This window comes from Stegodyphus dumicola, chromosome 4 (assembly GCF_044657685.1).
Source record: "Stegodyphus dumicola isolate Sdum_Otavi_A_Nest chromosome 4, ASM4465768v1".
Taxonomy (NCBI): domain Eukaryota; kingdom Metazoa; phylum Arthropoda; class Arachnida; order Araneae; family Eresidae; genus Stegodyphus; species Stegodyphus dumicola.
The window spans coordinates 117,821,053-117,839,622 of NC_140771.1; the positions used below are offsets into that span (position 1 = coordinate 117,821,053).

Sequence of the window (18,570 nt, forward strand, 5' to 3'; positions counted from 1 at the left end):
CTGATTTTGCGAAAGTACCGCTCCTACCGCATAATCCGATGCATCCGCTGAAATTTCTAAATTCTCATCCTTTTCAGGAAATTTCAACACAGGGGCTTGCGTTAATGCTTGTTTTAATTTTTCGAAAGCACTATTGGCTTCGGCCGTCCACGAGAATCTTGCCTTTTTCCTTTTTAATTTTAACAATGGCTCAGCGATAGCCGCAAAATCTTTTATAAAGGACCTATAATATGAACAAAGTCCTAGAAAAGAAGAGAGCTTCTTTGCCGTGTTTGGAGTCGGATACTTTTGTACAGCGATTATTTTTGATTCATCTGTCTCGATCCCTTTTTGAGATATTTTGTAACCTAAATATTTTAATTCAGGGGCTGCAAATTTGCACTTTTCGACATTAACTTTTAGACCGGCCTCATTTAATAAAGAAAACACCTGTCTTAAATCCTGTACATGTTGGTCCAGATTATCACTAGTAATAATGATATCGTCTAAATAGATAAATGTGGACTTTCCAAGAACAGGTCTTAACACAATGTCCATGCATCGCTGAAATGTTGCCGGGGCCCCTGAAAGGCCAAACGGCATACGCAAAAATGCATAAGTGCCAGACTTGGTTATAAAAGCAGTCTTAGGCACGTCCTCAGGCCTAATCCCTATTTGAAAATAACCAGTCGTTAAGTCTAAAGTCGTCATAAATTTCGTTGATTTTATGTTCCTTAAAATTTCTTCTATGATCGGTAACGGATATACCGGATATTTAGTTATGGAGTTTAATTTACGATAGTCAATCGCGAAACGCCACCTTTTTGGATGTGTTAATGGATAGTCATTATTTTTCTTACATAAAACCACCGGGCTAGCATAACTACTTGAGATGGGCATTATGATCTTTTTACGTAGCATATCGCCAATGTGCCATTCTATAATTTTTTCTTTATTCTTATCATACCGGTATTCTTTGTGGCGAACTGGCATTGAATCTCCGGTGTCAATACTATGGTTAGTAACCTGAGTAAATCCTGGAATATCACTAAATAACGAAGCAAATTCACTTACCACTTGTCGGATTCTTCCTTGCTCGTCATTAGGCAGGTGGTCAAGATTTAACATCGGCTGTTCAGCCTTTTCTGCACGAACTGGTTTCATCGTCAGCTTAACGGACGCTTCATTAAAATCCAGCGTTGCTTGTGCCTCTGAAAGAAAATCTATTCATAAAATTATATGTGCTTGCAGATTCTTTACTATAAAAAACATCACCTTTACTTGTTCGTCCTTGATACGGACATACAGCGGTACTTTACCTATACACTTACATTTTTCTCCTTGCGCCGCTAACACTGTCGTATTATCCGAATTATATATACGGTATTTCCGAAAATACTTCCTAAAAAATTCTTCTGCCACACAGGAACACTGCGCGCCTGTATCCAGGAGTGCGGTGGCTGGGATATTATTCACCAACACTTCAATCTTCGGAAGAGTCAAATTTTTCACCATTACTGTATTTAACTTGAAGGAAGAGGGGTTTTCTTGGCCTTCGGATTTCCGCACCCTCCCGTCAGCAGAAATCCGTTTTAGTTTAACTTATTTTTCATTTCCGTGCTTTCCTTCTTTTTCCACTGGCCTTGAGACTTTTTTCCTGGATTGCTATTGAACTGTCGACGTTCGCCGGCTGTTTTTGAATACTCGGGTTTCCTTGCCCACTGATTCGCTTTGCTTCCGTAGCCGTGTGCTTGAGTTTGCTGTAGTCTTGGCGCACCAAATTGGTTTCGCTGTTGATATTGGCGTCTTCTTTCAATGTCTGCCGTTCTTCTACTTTCAAACTGTATTGCTAGCTCAAATAACTTTTCCAGTGTAGTCGGATTTCTTAATTCAATAAAGTCTTGCACTTGGGGCAGTAACCTCGGCAAAATCACTTGAATTATCTCAGGATCCTGACGGTTTCCATACAAGAGTTTGAAGACGTGAATTTTTCTTAAAATAAAGCTTGAGAGGTTTTCGATTCTTTGTTGATATATACTAAAAAGTTCCGTTTCTAATTTCGCACGATCCCTTACGACAGGGAAGGCTTTTAGTAGGGCAGTCTTGAAATTCTCGTAAGTATAGGTGGGACTTCCTGCTTGACCCAAGAGACTTCTGCCTATACACTTGAACCAGTTAAGCGCTTGGCCCCTCAAAGCGCTGGTAGCTAAGGTAACTTTTTGAATTACGAGCACGGGGTAGAGCATGAAGTGGTCATCCAATTTTTCCAAAAAACTGGTTACCGGTGAGTTTCCATTAAATGTTGCTTCTGGTTTCATCGAAGCGCGCATGGTCTGGACGATGTAACCAAATCCTTCCAGGGCGGCAGCTGGCATTTCTGGATTCTGAGCCGCTTCTGCAGGCAGCACAGGTTCTTCTTGAAACTCGGCCATGGTTATTCTTCTTCGTTGGGTGCCACTATCAGGTTCAATGTTCCGTCTTACTTTCTTCGGGAACATGCAAGGACCTGACTCGGAACAGAGAGTTTACTAAAGCTATGTTCAATCACTGTGGGAAGTAGACAGGATACACAAGAAGGGTATACAAAACCCTTTATTTTTCTCTATTTACAATAACTTCCGTACTTCGGAATACACAGACCCACCACTTGTGGTCTAAACGTAAAAATATAAAAATAAAACTAAACTCTAATTTAACTTTAAAATAATAAACGTGGAAGATTGGCCTTATATTAACAGGAAGCCGTATGTAGTACAGAGAACTGTGAACACTACAATACGTTTAAAAATTATCAAGAGGATTAAAACCTCTAGCCTGGAAGGCAACCAGCAACTGAGTAAAACTTCTAAGGTAAGCGGCCTGCTTCGACTCACTGCTTCCTCTCTCTCGCTTGGCAAAAAGCCACAACTTAAATACTTGGTGTTCGCCAGACAAACTTTGCATAAATACATTAACGCTTATAATTCTGGCCGGAAGTAGAAAATAAGAAGTGATAGTAAAGATTTAAAATAAAATAAACGTTAGTAAAACTTAAGATCCTTACAGCTGTTTTTCTCCTCACATTTCATCAATAATCCGTTCTTTTCAAGATTGTAGCTCAACTTTAGGTCTGGATAACACTTACAATAAAATGACTGCACTTTGCATACAAGCTTGTAAAAATGCTTTCAAAATGAGAAGGTTTTGTCCGCGTACGGCAACTTCTTGGTGGACTGAAGAACTTACAATTGAGCGAAGGAAGTTACGGAAATTGTGAAAACGAGCACAAGCCACCTATGAAGTTATAAATCGTGCTTCATTATTTCAAGAGTAAAAGAAATCTCAGGCCTTGTACAAAAAAAAATATTAGGGAAACCAAATTATCCTCTTGGAGAACGTTTTGTACCAACACCCAACAAAAGTACGGCTCAGCTTTCCAAATTGCTTTCGATAAAGTTTTCCAGCCTTGTTCTCTTCCAATACAAATTTTTCCTTCGGCTACAAGTTCACAGCAAGTGGTAGCACATGTATTAAGATCGCTTTTTCAAGAAGATTTACCAGAAGAAGATGATTCAACGCAGCGAGAGTTACGTTTTAAATTTAATATCCATGCTTCATCTTTCTCTTTCCCAGAATCTCTACCAAATTTTTTACAATTAGAACGCATTATTAATCACCCAAATTTAAAGAAGACTCCCGGACCAGACGGCCTAGATAATGTTGTTGTTCGACTGTTGTTCAATATTGCACCGGACTTGATCATCGCATACGTCCAAACCTGCTGGCGACTCCGATGCATTCCGAAAGAATCGAAAAGAGCAAAAGTCGTACTTTTCTTAAAACAGCACAAAGATCCACTTAGACCGCAATCCTACCGGCCAATTTGTTTAATACCAGCTTTAGGTAAGCTCTTGGAGAGGGTAATTTTAGGGCGTAGTGTTATTTACAGAAAAATAGTATACTACATCTATCACAACATGGATTTCAAAAAGGGCGCTCTACAGAGCATGCAATCTACGACCTGATTTCGTCACTACAATCGAATAGGAACAAGCATTTGCACTCGATTTTGATCAGCATCGATATACAAGGAGCTTTTGACTGCCTGTGGTGGCCGGACATAATAGACGCTCTGGTCACCATGGGGTGTCCAGTAGATATCATTGACCTCATTCGAAGTTATCTGCAAGATCGTCATATCCAAGTGACTTTAGATTCAGGACAATATGATCAAGAATTACAAAAAGGGTGTCCTCAGGGATCTTGTCTCGGTCCCATTTTGTGGACGATAGTAGCTGACTCTCTTTTGCGACAGTTTGATGGAAAGTCAGACTGTAAACTCATAGCTTTTGCAGATGATTTTATGCTAATTGTTAAAGGTAAATAGGGTATTTCTTCTGTGGCTCAAGCTTATCTGGATATTATAGCAAACTGAGTACGAAAGCGCAAAGTGGTTATTTCTACCAGTAAAACTCAAGCAATGTTGATAGGGGCATCTAAACCCCTCAAACGCAAACCACCTTTAAAATTGCAAGGCAAATCTATTAAATTTGCAGGAAGCTTGAGATACCTAGGTCTTATTATTGACTCCAATCTTTCTTGGACGACTCACTTGAAGGCAATCAGAACAAAAGTAATGTCACTGACAATTCACATGAAACGAACAGTTAGTAAGAATTGGAGAATCTCATCGCGGATTTTAAAAATATGGTACTTGACTGTAATAGAAAGAATAATCTTATATTGTTCAGCAATATGGGCTTACTCTCTTAAGACACATGAGAAACGATTCTTAATTTCTATTCAAAGATCTTTTCTTCTAATGATCAGTCGAAGTTACAGAACAACTTCCAATGATGCTTTGCAGGTCTTGTCCCGCATTCCTCCGTTGGACTTAACAGCAGAAAGGGAAGCGGTGCTGGCTCGAGTTTTGCGTCTTCGCTTAGAGAGTAAACTGTGGAATATTTCATACGATCCTTTTAGTTATGAAACTAGGAGCACAGAACTTCTGTGTCATCCAGCACAAAATGACATTTCATGTGCAATAAGGAAAACCTTCTCAAATGAGTCAAAAAGTCAATTCCAGATTTATACAGATGGATCTCATTCGGAACAAGGAACAGGATGTGGACTATGTGTAATTCAAAATGGCAAATCAATGCATTCATGGCGTCGCAGACTGAGGCCAGTGAACTCTATCTTTCAAGCTGAACTACTTTCATTAAAAAAAGCAGTACATCTTTCAAGTCAATTTCCATCACAAGTGGAAATTTAAAGTGATTCACTTTCTAGTCTGGAAGCCATAAAGGGGGAAAATTCAAGAAATACAATAGTAGCAGAAATAAAAATCCTTCTTCTTAACCTTCTTGCCTCTTCTAGACCCTTATTGAGCTGGGTTCCCGCTCATAGGGGGATTTATGGCAATGAGTTGGCAGACCAGTTGGCAAAAGAAGCGGTAAGAGGGAATAATCTTCCTCAATATTCATTGCCTTTACCATTTTCTTATATTAAGAGATATACAAAAGAGCACTTACTCCAGCAATGGCAAAAAAAGTGGGAACACTCCACAACGGGCAGAAGAACTTTAAATTTTTGCCAAAGGTCCCGGAAACATTTTTGGTTTCATCTGCAGCGCAGTCAACTTTTCTCACGGGACACGGTCCCTTTCCGTCGTTTTTATTCCGATTTCATCTTAAGAAAGATGACAAATGTCACTGTGGAAGTATTGAGTCTCCAGACGATTTTGCTTTTTCTTGCCCACTCACCGCTGAATTTCATCTGCAAAGACCATCAGACTTATATTGGAGTGAATGGACTAGAACACTATTAAAACGACAAATTCTTCAGCATAGATTAACTCAAATTTTTAATATTTGCAATGAGATATATACGTTTCCAACAACCTTCGCATAATATTTGCACTAGGGGTAGCCTTTTAATTTTTTTTTTCCATCTGACATGTTATAATGATAATTGTGTGTTTAACTTCAATGCATAGAATATTTAGCACTATTAAGTACTGGATGTGCTCTGCACTTCCACATGGGAATAAATTCTGCATTTGGGAATTGTCTGTTTGTATGTTAATATTATAGCCTTTAATTCTGAATTTTTTTGTTATTTTATAGTTATTATTTTGTTCCTTTTATTATTATTATTATTATTATTATTTTGCCATTTTGTTATTATTGTGTTATTTTTGCATTTTTGTAAGTTAATTACAATTATTGTTAGCTGGTAAGGTAAACTGGAATATTCTGACTGTGTAAAAAAAAAAAAAAAAAAAAAAAAGTTCATTACAGTTTTTAGAATATCTGCATTTTCAGTAAGAACAGGAATTTAGAGCTGTATCTAATTATTTTGTATGTATATCGTGTCCATCACAATTGGGTATAAGTTTCTGTTTTCCAGTAATTTAACTATTTTAAGCATTGTGAACTATTACAGCTAATTCAACTTAGAGCGGATTTATTTTATTAGCTGGCAAATTGGAATATACTAACTGTAATGAAAAATTAGTTGCAGCATTTGAAACATGTGCATTTATATGGTATAATTGATTGGTATATAATATGTACTGAATAATTTTGGATATTTCATGTTTGTTACAATTGGGAATTGGTTCCTGTTTTTCTGTAGATGTTTTTAATTATTTGAAGAAATTGGGCACTATTATAGCCATTTTACAAGAATGATTAGCTATATTTGAATATGTGTTCTTATGTTTGTAGGAATACCTGCCAATTTGTATAGATTGAAATTGTTTATTTGTGCTATTTATAATTGTATAAAAGAAATTTATTATTTTAACTGCCATGAAAAAATTAGTTGCAGTTTTTTTTAAACATGTACATTTGTAGTATGTTTGATTGGTAAATATTCTAACTGTAATAAAAAATTAGTTGCAGCATTTGAAACATGTGTATTTTTATAGTATGATGATTGGTATATAATATGTGCTGAATAATTATGTATTTTATGTCTATTTTAATTGGGAATTAGTTCCTGTTTTCCATTAGACGTTTTATTTTAGAATATGTGCTTTATATTGTTGGAATACCGGTCAATTTGTATTGACTGGAACTGTTTAACAAATCTGTAGTTTTGCACAATTTAGAATTGTATTGAAAAATTTAAGAATTAGTTTCCTTTTTTTTTTAATCATCTGTGAGCCAAGTCATTATTTACAAAACATTTGCTTCTGTGGATAATAGTAAAATAGTGTACATATTACAATGAAATTCCCAATTGCAATTTCATGTTTGTCTTGTGGATAATTGCGACACAGTGTGCAAATTTCTATGGACGCACATAATGAGGTGTGCTAACTCGCAGGGGTGTTTGTGGGACCCCAAAAAATCCCCTGAAACTTTTACGGACTTACTACCGACATTTTGGAGTTTCTAGAAGGGGGGTAGAGAAATGAAAAATTACAATTATGAAGTATTGAATGACCTAATTATAAAAGTTCAATGAATTACTTTTTTTGCAAAATTAATAACCATAAATTTTCAAACATATAAACTACTACATTTTATGTAAATATTTTAAATTACCTGAATTAATTCTTTAAAAAAAATTATCTAATTTCTGCTGCTTTTTTTTATTTTCTGATGTTTGTGGGCTTGTCTTTCTTTTGTGGTGAACTTTATAATTGCAGGAAGGTTGACTTTTATTTTCCTCATTTACAGTTGAAGAAATTTCCTCGAGAACTGCACATGCAGAGGTAGAAGCAGTTTGCTTTTCTGCTAATGTTTTTCAGAGACTTTTATAGGTGACTCATCTGAAATACATGTTTTTAAGTCCTCTTGATATGTTTTCCAACTTCTGTTCATATTCAGTAAGAGATCTTTGTGAATTGGATCAGTCATTGGATTTTTTTAGCCATGTTTTTCACATGAGGTTTCTTTAGAAGTCATTAAATCATATTTAATAGTCTGCACTGCATCTAGGGAATCAATCTTAAGAGAGGTTCTATAGTCAGTGACAAGTGTATCCATTAAGTTGAATGCACTTTCCACTAATGGGCCATGAAAGCAGCTAAGGCGGGCTTTGACCAATTTAGCCAATGTAGGATACTTATAATCATTTGTGAAATCATCTTTTAAATTAAAAACTTTAGACCAATATTTATCAATTGTACACTTGACTTGATTTCCACTCTCATCAGATGTGTAGAGCATTTCTTTGGTGATATCAATATCACTCTGGTATAACCTTATTTCAGCTTCTACTTTTGACTTTTCATTATCACTAAAAATATGGGACATAAAAGATGATAATTTTTCAAAAGCTAATATTGTACTGGTTTTACCTCTTAGCTCTGGATCTAATGCTGTAAAACTAATTAGATATGAATTTTTAAGGGGTAATTTCTGTTTCATATGCTGTGCTGTATTAGTACAAGCTTTCATCAGGGAAATTTGGAATTCTTTTGCTATTGGATGGTTTTTTGATAATTTCTTCAGGAGAGTGGAAGCTTCTGCACCAGTAAATATTACTTTGCTAGGTAGATGGAATTCTGGATTTGTGACATCAACCTTTAATAAATCATTATAAGATGTGCACTCTATATTTTCTGGCTTCATAAAAAAAGAGAAAAATTTTGCCATCAATTTATAAATACTGGAATGTATTAAATGAAGCATTGGTTTTTTTTTTTGTTTCAAATAATTTAATATATGTGTTGAACTCTGGTAATACTGCTGAATATAATGTCATATGCAATAAAGTTTTGTTTTGCATAACAAATAACCCATTTAGTATTCTTTTATCCTGAGCTAAAGCATCCTTTGTGAGTTGTTGGGAATGCAAGCAAGAATACACCCCTTCAACAATTTTTTTCTGAGCTGCAGAAATATTTCTTTTATTGTATACAGTTTCAACATAAGAAAAATAATCCCCTTTATCAGTTTTATCCAAGTAGTGAAAATAAAATGCAATAAGAGCATCCCACAGATCTTTGATTCTTTCTAAAACACATAAAATGTACGCCCACCTATGTCTGGTCTCTTCAAGGGCTTAAGTTTTTTAATGGCAAGGGATTCACAGATTTTGCAAAAAATTTCTCTTTTACTGCAGCTTTTCATTTCAAAATAGATGTCATCAAACAAATCTTCTAAGTATCTATCAAAACATGAAGCAAATTTTTTTACACAGTTATTAGCTGTGTGACATGTGTCACCATCAATATCTAATAAGTGGGGTGATTTGTTTGATCGTAGCCTGGTTTCAACACCCTTTTTTTTCACGCATTGTGTTACATGAATCCATTAATACACTATAAGTTTGCCCATGGAATATTATTATCTTCAATAGTATTAACAACTGCTTTAAAAACAGCTTCTGAATCGCAAGATTCCATCTTTAGAGATGTAAAATGATGAACTACAACTTCATTTTGATTGTTGTCATAAAACTGCACCAATATTGCCAGTATACTTTCTTGAGCATTGCTAGTACTTTCATCCAAATTTAGAGAAAATGGAGTCTCCTTTAAAGTTTTAATGATATTAGTAGATAGAAAATGGGGGTTCTGCATCAGGAGGGTCAGAGGAGCTGAGGGCGTGGTCAATGACGTCACACAGAGGGCGGGGCCAAAGGCAACGTCATCACACTAGGAGGCGTGGTCACGAGTGGAGTTGAGGTGTTGGTAGACTGCTGGTTGAGTTGCAGACCTCCTGCTTTTCATTTAAAGTTAGTTTTTTTAAAATTGGCAACGGGGTCATGGCGCCCTCTAGGGATAAAAAAGAAAATAATTTATTTAGGAATTGCTTATGGCGTCCTCTAGAGACGAAAAAAGAAAATAATCTATTTTAGAAGTTTCTTTTTTTTTTAAATGTTCTATGATTCAAAATATAGGATCGAACCCTGAAACAAAATATCTCACCAGCTGAGTAGTTTGAAGATTTTAACTACTAAGCTGACGGGATAGATTCAGATTTAGGTAAAAAAGCCTATATAAGAAAATGGAATTTGAATCAGCTCATCAATTGCAATTATGCCTGCTCCAGGAGAAGCCACCGTTGCGGTGTATTTATACACTGTTTTATGTGTTATTTTATCATCCATCTATATTTTTACAGAATTTCATAAAATTCCTATTGATTTTACGCTACGTCTTAACGACAGTGGGAACTTATCATTATCCATATGAAGAATAATTCAATAGGCTATGAATATGAATATGAATTTATCGTATCGGGATCCGGCTCATGTTGCAAGTTTTGGTGGTGTTGAAGCTTTACATCATGCTGCAGGAGGTAAAGTTTCCAGGAAAGAGATTCAAACATGGTTAGAGGGAATAGATGCGTACACGCTTCACAAGCCAATTCGCCGAAAATTTCCAACGAATAGAGTAATCGTGTATTCTATAGATCAACAATGGCAAGCTGATTTAGTGGATGTTTCACATTTACGTGATCATAATGATGGTTATCGATATATATTAACCTGTATTGACATATTATCCAAATATGCATGGGCTATTCCTCTGAAACAAAAGAGGGGAGAAGATATTGTGAAAGCGTTTAAAAAAATAATTAGTCAACGTAAACCAAAATTCCTTCAAACGGATCAGGGCACCGTATTTAAAAATAAAGTGTTTATAAAATTTTTAAAAAGAAATCAAGTTAAACTTTTCAGTACATTCAATACTACTAAAGATCATCCTTCTAACGTTTCTAAATGTATATTCGCTGTAGGAGATGTGGTACGTGTTTCCAAACTAAAGCTTACTTTCGAAAAAGGCTATGAAACCAATTGGACGGAAGAACTATTTGTGGTGACAGAGTGTGTTAAAAGACATCCAGCTGTGTATAGAATTAAAGATTTACTTGGAGACTCAGTAAAAGGAACGTTTTATGCACAAGAGTTGCAGAAAGTGAGACTGAAAGAGGAATATCGCATTGAAAAAATTTTAAAGAAACGTATACATAAAAATCAGACAGAATACTTTGTAAAATATCGCGGTTATCCCGACAAATTCAATCAATGGATTCCAGCTTCTAATTTACTCTCGATATAAAGTGTGAGAAAATACTGTATCCGAATCATTTATGAAAATGAGTTTCTACGTAACACTTCCGAGCGATAGCTCTATGAATTATTTCCCCGAAAATAAAATTTCACATTTTATAACACGTTTACCTGTTCCCATTGAATTAAAAGGTATGTGGGAAGTTGGTTTGGTTGAATTGCTATATCCGCACACATGGCACAATGTGAATGCAGACAATAACTTAATTGAATTTGTTTTAGAGAAAGATGGTGAAATGTTAGGTCGTAGATTACCTCCAGGATGTTATGAAACAGTACCTGATATTTTAAAAGCTATTTATATTAAAGAACATCAAAACAAAATAATATTTAATTATAACCCAGTAACAAAACGAGTGAAAATCAAAGTGAAAAATAACGCTAAAGTTATTTTACATGATGGGTTAGCCCAAATGTTAGGTTTTGAACCTATGGAAATTACATCTACAGATGATAGTTCCGAAACTGTTGTAGAAAGTCCTTTTGCAGCCGACCCCTGTGCACATTATCGTGTATTAATGATATATACGGATATTGTAGAACCTCAAATCGTAGGAGATGTTTTAGCTCCTCTTCTTCGAATTGTAAGAGTAACTGGTAGCGATGGAGAAGTGGTGAGTGCACTATTTGATAGACCTCATTATTTACCTGTGAATCGGAAAATGATAGACACTTTGGAAATCGATATAAGAACGCATATGGGAGCATTTACGCCATTTGAACGAGGAAGGTCATACGTGAAACTTCATTTCCGTCAAAAATACTTGTCATAACGTATGTACCTTATCAGTGTTCTCAAAAATCTTTTGAATATTATTATGTACAACAAACAGGACATGGATTGAATTATTATCAAGGTAATCTTTATCAGAGAGGATACGGATTAGGGGGTCTATTCAGATCCTTCTTTCACGCTGCCGTACCTCTTATTAAATCAGGAGCCAAAGCAATTGGAAAACAAGTATGGCATAGTGGACTGAATTTGTTAAATGATGTATCACAAGGACAAGATGTAAAAGAGGCTGCTAAGCGTCGACTGAAAGAAGCCGGAAATATATTAACAGATAAAGCTGCTACTAAAGTGAAGAACATGATTGATTCTGGACGAGTTAATAAAAAGCAGAAACGTAGGAAAAAGCGTACCATTTCTCACCGATCAAAGAAGGTGAAAGCACAGGATATTTTCTCTTAAAAAAAAAAAAAAGTATGACTTCGTATATTCATCGAGACTCTCCCGTTTGCGTCAAATCTGAATTAGATTTATTTACCATTCCTCCTACGCAAACAGCTATAGAAAAAGGACAGTTTGTGGAATATCACCCTCTCGCAAATATACGAGATGGAGGACCTATCGAATTTAATATTTCTGGCAGTGGTGAAGACTATATTGATCTAGCTGCTTCTTATATACACGTGAAAGTTAAAGTAGTTAAGGCAGACGGATCCAGTTTAACGGACAAAGAACCGGTTGCCCCTGTAAATTTATTTTTACATTCTCTCTTTTCGCAAGTAGATGTAAGTTTAAATGAAAGAAACATTTCATCTGCGACAAATACCTATCCCTATAGAGCCTTCATCGAAACATTATTGAATTATGGGGAAGATGGAAAGAAAAGTTTACTCACCTGCGAAGGATTTTTCCAAGACACTTCACCTAATAAAATAGATGTCTTAGCTCAAGATGCGGATGCTGGACTAAAAGCTCGCGGTGAACTTATAAAAAACAGTCAAAGTGTGGATTTGATAGGACAATTACATTGTGACATTTTTCAACAAAATCGACTCATGTTAAATTTAGCTGATGTGAAAATTAAAATGGTGCGTAGTAAATCTGCTTTCTGTCTAGTTTCTACTGAGAAAGATGCCGATTATAAAGTGATCTTGGATCATGCTTCTTTGTTTATCAGAAAAGTAAAAGTAAACCCTGGAGTCTCTCTCGGACATGTAAAATTTGGAAAAAAGTTCTGCTAAATACCCTATAGATCGAGTATTATGCAAAACATATTCAGTATCTAAGGGAAGTTGGTCTTTTATGCAAGATAATGTATTTTTAGGATTGATGCCCAAGCGAGTCATTATTACTTGTGTAGAAAATGCTGCAATGAATGGACAATATTCAATGAATCCTTTTCTGTTTGCCCATCATCATGTCAACTTTATATCGATTTATGTAGATGGACAACCCGTTCCATGTAAACCAATGGACCTTGATTTCGAATCTAATCATTATGTGCGTGCTTACCACAGTTTATTTTCTGGATTTAATCGCGACAAAGGCATCTATTTATCTCGAGAAGAATTTGTGAAAGGGCATGTGTTATATGCTTTCGATTTAACTCCAGATATGTGTGATGGATCTCATTTTAACTTACAGCATCAAGGTAATTTGCGAGTAGAAATTAAATTTGCTAAAGCTCTCTCTGTGACTCTCTCGGTGCTAGTCTATGCAGAATTTCAAAACGTGATTGAAATAACAAAATCTCGTCATGTACTATGCGATTTTGCTAATTAAGTAATGGACAGCCGTGAAATAAACAGAGCACTCTCTCAGAATGCAAAGACACGAAAAGCATTTCTGGGAGTTTTTGCAAGTGATCGACTCCCTATCGAGATCAAGAAATATCCAAGTTGCTTTATAGCTAATGTAGATCGTGCATCTGAATCCGGTAGTCACTGGTTAGCCTTTTACATTTCATCCCCACAGCATTTAGAATTTTTCGATTCCTATGGACATGACCCATCCTATTTTCCTGGACCGATAGCCAAGTATGCAGAACGATTTCCACAGATGGACTTTAATTCGATGACTCTCCAAACTAATGTAACGGCAGTATGTGGTCAATATTGCATATACTATTTACATTGTAAATGTCGTGGACAATCTCTCAATGATATATTGTTATCTTTCATACCTCAACATATATCTAATGATATTAAAGTATATAATTTTGTAATCAAGAAATTTCATGTAAGATCTTCTTTCTATCAATAAATACATTTAAACTTTATACATTATATATCTTGTCTCATTTAATATGGAATTTCCAAAGCTACAACATCCTTTCACAATGGTGATTTCGGGACCCACTGGATGTGGGAAAACCTATTTTGTACGAGAACTGTTAAAGTATAAAGAGGAAATGTTTTCAACGATTCCCGATAAAGTAGTATGGTGTTATGGAATTTACCAACCTCTGTATAATGATATACCGAATGTTACTTTTGTCGAAGGTTTACCAATTAAATATCAAGAATATTTAGGTTCCAACACATTATTCATCATAGACGATTTGATGAGTGAATGTGGGAATGATAAACGTCTGACTAACTTATTTACAAAAGGAAGTCATCATTTAAATTTAAGCGTTATTTTTATCACACAAAACTTTTTTCACAAGGGAAAAGAAATGCGTGAAGTGACTTTAAATGCACACTATTTGATTTTGTGTAAAAACAGAAGAGATGTCAGTCAAATCGTACATTTAGGAAAACAGCTCTTTCCGCGTCATTTAAAGTTTTTTCAAGAAGTATATGAAGATGCAACCAAGAAACCTTTTTCTTATTTATTCATTGATCTGCGCAGTGAAACTCCGGAAGAATTACGTTTACGCACCCAAATTTTACCTAACCAAGTACAGTATGTTTATCAAATGAAACATTATTAAAAAATAATAAAAACAACAGCTTTATAAAATGCATCATCATTTTATAAAATGACGCTGGTCAAGAAACAGCTAAGACAGTTACAGCTGTTAAACATTTGTCCGTTAAAGTTACGGAAACAGCTATTAAAGAAAATTAATATCAATTGCATAAAAGCTATATGCGAATGTAGTTTAAACATACTCAAAGGAAACGTTCCATTGTCGGAGCAACAAAAGAAGTCTCTCTGTAAGCATAAAACAACTTTACGAAAATTAGGAAATCGTAAGATTTCTCTTGTGAAGAAACGAAAATTAATTTTACAAAAAGGAGGTTTTCTAAACGTTTTGATTCCTGCTGCTCTCAGTGTTCTTACAGGACTAATCAATGGAGTTCACTAAGAAATATGTGTTAGTTCCAGAAGAGATGATGACAAAGCATACCATTTCTGATAAACAGTTAAGTGAATTGGATAAAGCCATGATGCATATTTTAAACAGTACAGTTGACGATCGTGAGAAAATAGTGCGTTATTATGAACTTTTACAAAAGAAATTGAACTTAAAGGAATACAATTCACCCTTTAAACCTCCTAAAGACGACTCACAAAATTCTTTAGACGATTCAGCTGAGATGAAGAAAGTGAAAAGGAAGAAGAAGCCCCCTCATCTGTGACAGACGGCGACAAACAGATGACTGCAACTGATTATTCTACTGTTATCTTAGACAGTGTACCTTTACGAATGAGAAGAAAAGCACAAAATGCATTAGCTATTTTAAAGCGACATCCTGATATTCTTAAGTGGAATGATAAAGGCGAAGTACTTTATCATAAGGAAAAAATTAAGCATTCAAATATTATAGACTTATTCAATATCCTTTTTACAGCCAAAAAGAAAAAGATTAATATTCCTGCTAAAAACGAATTTTTAAAAGCCTTGACTGAAATCAACATGCCAATGGACTATATCAAAAATGAAAATTTACAGAATCATGATGTTAATATGAAAAAAAAAAATATTGCATGTTAAATCTGTAAAACATATACGTTCTCCACGAAAATGGGACCTTATTAAATGAATAAAATTATCATTTTTACATATAGACTCTTTCTTCTCTCTACAATCAATATTTGTTTTACATCGTTTTTAAATGTTATGAAAAACATTCATTTCACAAAGAAGCTTTTACCTTTCAATACATTTATTTTCAAAGAATAAATTTCTGTATTATACATAAAATATACTTGGAATTTTCTTTCCTTAGTTAATATCAAATTAACAGCAATATCCATTTACTAACATTTGATATACACGTTTGATTTAAAATTAAAACTAAAATTTCAATATATTTCTATTAAAAACATAAGGAAAAAAATAGTCATAACATCAACCAAACACAGAAATTTAAATAGAATAGCTGTACTTATATTAATGCATTTTTATAATCTTCATAACATTTCCATTCAAAAAACCTATCACAAAATAAATGAACAATTTTTTTCTGCCTTAAAGAATCTCTTATATTTTTAAAATTAATACATAAAAATATATCTTCACCAATATAATTCATCAACACTTATCGTAATACATTCTTGTCTTGTCTTGTTTGGGAAGGACAGTCTATAAGGCGTCATTATATTATTGCGTTATCATGGTAAGATAGGTTAATGGAAAACTCTGATAATCACTGAAAAACTATTTGAAAGAGTTGTTATTCTTAAGTTTGACATTACTTATACATATATGCATAAGGGTAATCTTAAAAGCATCATCCACTTATCATGATAGAGTAATGGAAAATTTCTAAAACTCTGATAGTCATATGTGAAAGAATGTATTATCTTAAGGTTGTTGCTATTCCAAGTTTGACAATACATACAGAAGTGAAGGAAGATCCTTGATAAGCGTTGTAGACTTCACGTTATGATAAGGGTTAATGGAAGTTGAAATCGTATTCGAAAGAAAGGGTTATCATAATGTTGTTGAAAGTTGTCCTGGTTCAGATTATACAAATCTGAAATGTTTCGAGAACATTCTTTAATCCCTATAAAAGGTGTTTCAGAAATGGAAAAAGTCAGTTCTCTTCTCAACCTTGAAAAGAGCAAGTCTTCCTGATTTGATTCACAGAGCTTAATATTTTTTTGCGATGGCTTTTGAACAAGATCACCAATCTGTTTCTTCCAACGTAAGTATTAGAACTGTTATATATTATTTTAATTATTATTTTTTTTCCAGACTAGATGAACTTTTTAAAATGAATTATAATCAATCTATTTTTAATGCATGATTTATATGTTTGCTTCAAGTATGATTTGAATTAAATAGCCTGCTTTTTACATAGTTTAGAGTTCAAAAAAAATTTTTTTAAAGCATTTGTAAGAGTCTGAAGGAAATCAGTCGAGTTTGTATATCGTTGCATGATATTTTTAATGCATGAATGAACTATTTTTTATGAGAGAAGATGCTTTTATTTTGAATCTTTATTTTAAAAGTATATTTGTTATAAGATAATGAATGAAGTATCAAAGACTGTTAAACATTAATCATTTTTGAATATTCTAAAAAAAATATTTTTTATTAACACAGTTTTTTCTCTTTTTTTTTTCTTAGTTTATCAACTTTGGAATTCAGGAGGAGGAATTCAACTCTCTAACTTCTGACAGAATGGAACCTCAACCAAGTACAAGAGAGGTAACATTTTTTTTCTTTTTAATAGTGACTTGCAGATATAGTTATTTATTCAATGGTTCTCTTTCCCTTCAGTCGTTGTTGTATAATGTGTGATTATTAGAAAAAAAGTAGTGAGAGAGATTTTTAAACTAAACTAAAATTCTTTAAACGTAAAGAGTTAATACTAAACGATTTCTAAAATGATTTATGTAATTAAATTTTTTATAATGAAGAAAGCATGCATATTGAAAGCCGCTTTTCTATCTTTCACAGGTTTGCGACATATGTGGTCAAAGTTTTAGCAATAAAAGTCATTTAGTTCGTCATTCAAAAACACATGAGAGAAAAATCTTTCACTGTGAAGAATGTCAGGCTCAGTTTACGAGAGCAGATAATTTACGAACACACATGCAAAATATTCATGTTAAAAAAAAATACTTTTTCATGTGAAAAATGCAACGACGTGTTTAGCAGAAAACATGATTTAATGAAACATAACCGTACTCAACATGGTACTGTTCAAAGTATTAAAAGGAAAAGTAATAACCCCCATCCATTAAACAAGCGAATGAAGCGTCGGCCTTAAATGTTCTTTTACAATTATCGCCACCAAAGAAATTAATCAAGATCTAGAAATATTTTTAAATAATATCAAATTAAATATTATGTCCAAACTCGAGGAAGAAATCAATGAGAAAAAGGCTTTAAAATGGTACATTATAGTAACAGCACAGTTCTCTAGAATAGGACATGATGGGGACGAAGAAGTTATTAAATCACATTTTAGATCTACCTGCCTCACAAATTTAACAATAGAGAATATTGAAGTACAATTGAATGAGGCCTATAACAAGATAAAAAAATTATTTGAAGAATTTTTACAAAATGGCTCGGGATGGACATTAGATAAAATTGAAAAATTAGAACTCTGCACAGCTCGATATCATCCCTTAGCCGCTAGTAGTTATATACCTCTTCCCAAAGAACTTGCCATGAAAAAAGCTATTTTAAACATTCAAAATGATGATCAAAAATGTTTAGTGTGGTGCTTACTTGCACACAAATATGATCTTTCTAGAGAAAATAATGCAAACCGAGTAAATCATTATAAACCCTATGAACATGAAATAAAATTGGGAAATATTGAATGCCCTGTTCCTATTACAAAAATACCATCTATTGAAAAACTAAATAATCTTAGAATAAATGTATTTCGATATGAAGAAAAAGAAGTCTTTCCCCTCTACATTTCAAACAGAAA

At 34.0% G+C, this 18,570-nt stretch overlaps 1 protein-coding gene across 1 annotated transcript; it reads left to right on the forward strand.

Annotated features, from left to right (window-relative positions):
• The first annotated feature begins 12,201 nt into the window (after window positions 1-12,201).
• On the forward strand, window positions 12,202-12,966 carry LOC146997654 (uncharacterized protein F54H12.2-like). The gene has a single exon (XM_085814373.1). The coding sequence runs from the start codon at window positions 12,202-12,204 to the stop codon at window positions 12,964-12,966; it is 765 nt and encodes a 254-aa protein (XP_085670499.1).
• Window positions 12,967-18,570: the final 5,604 nt, after the last annotated feature.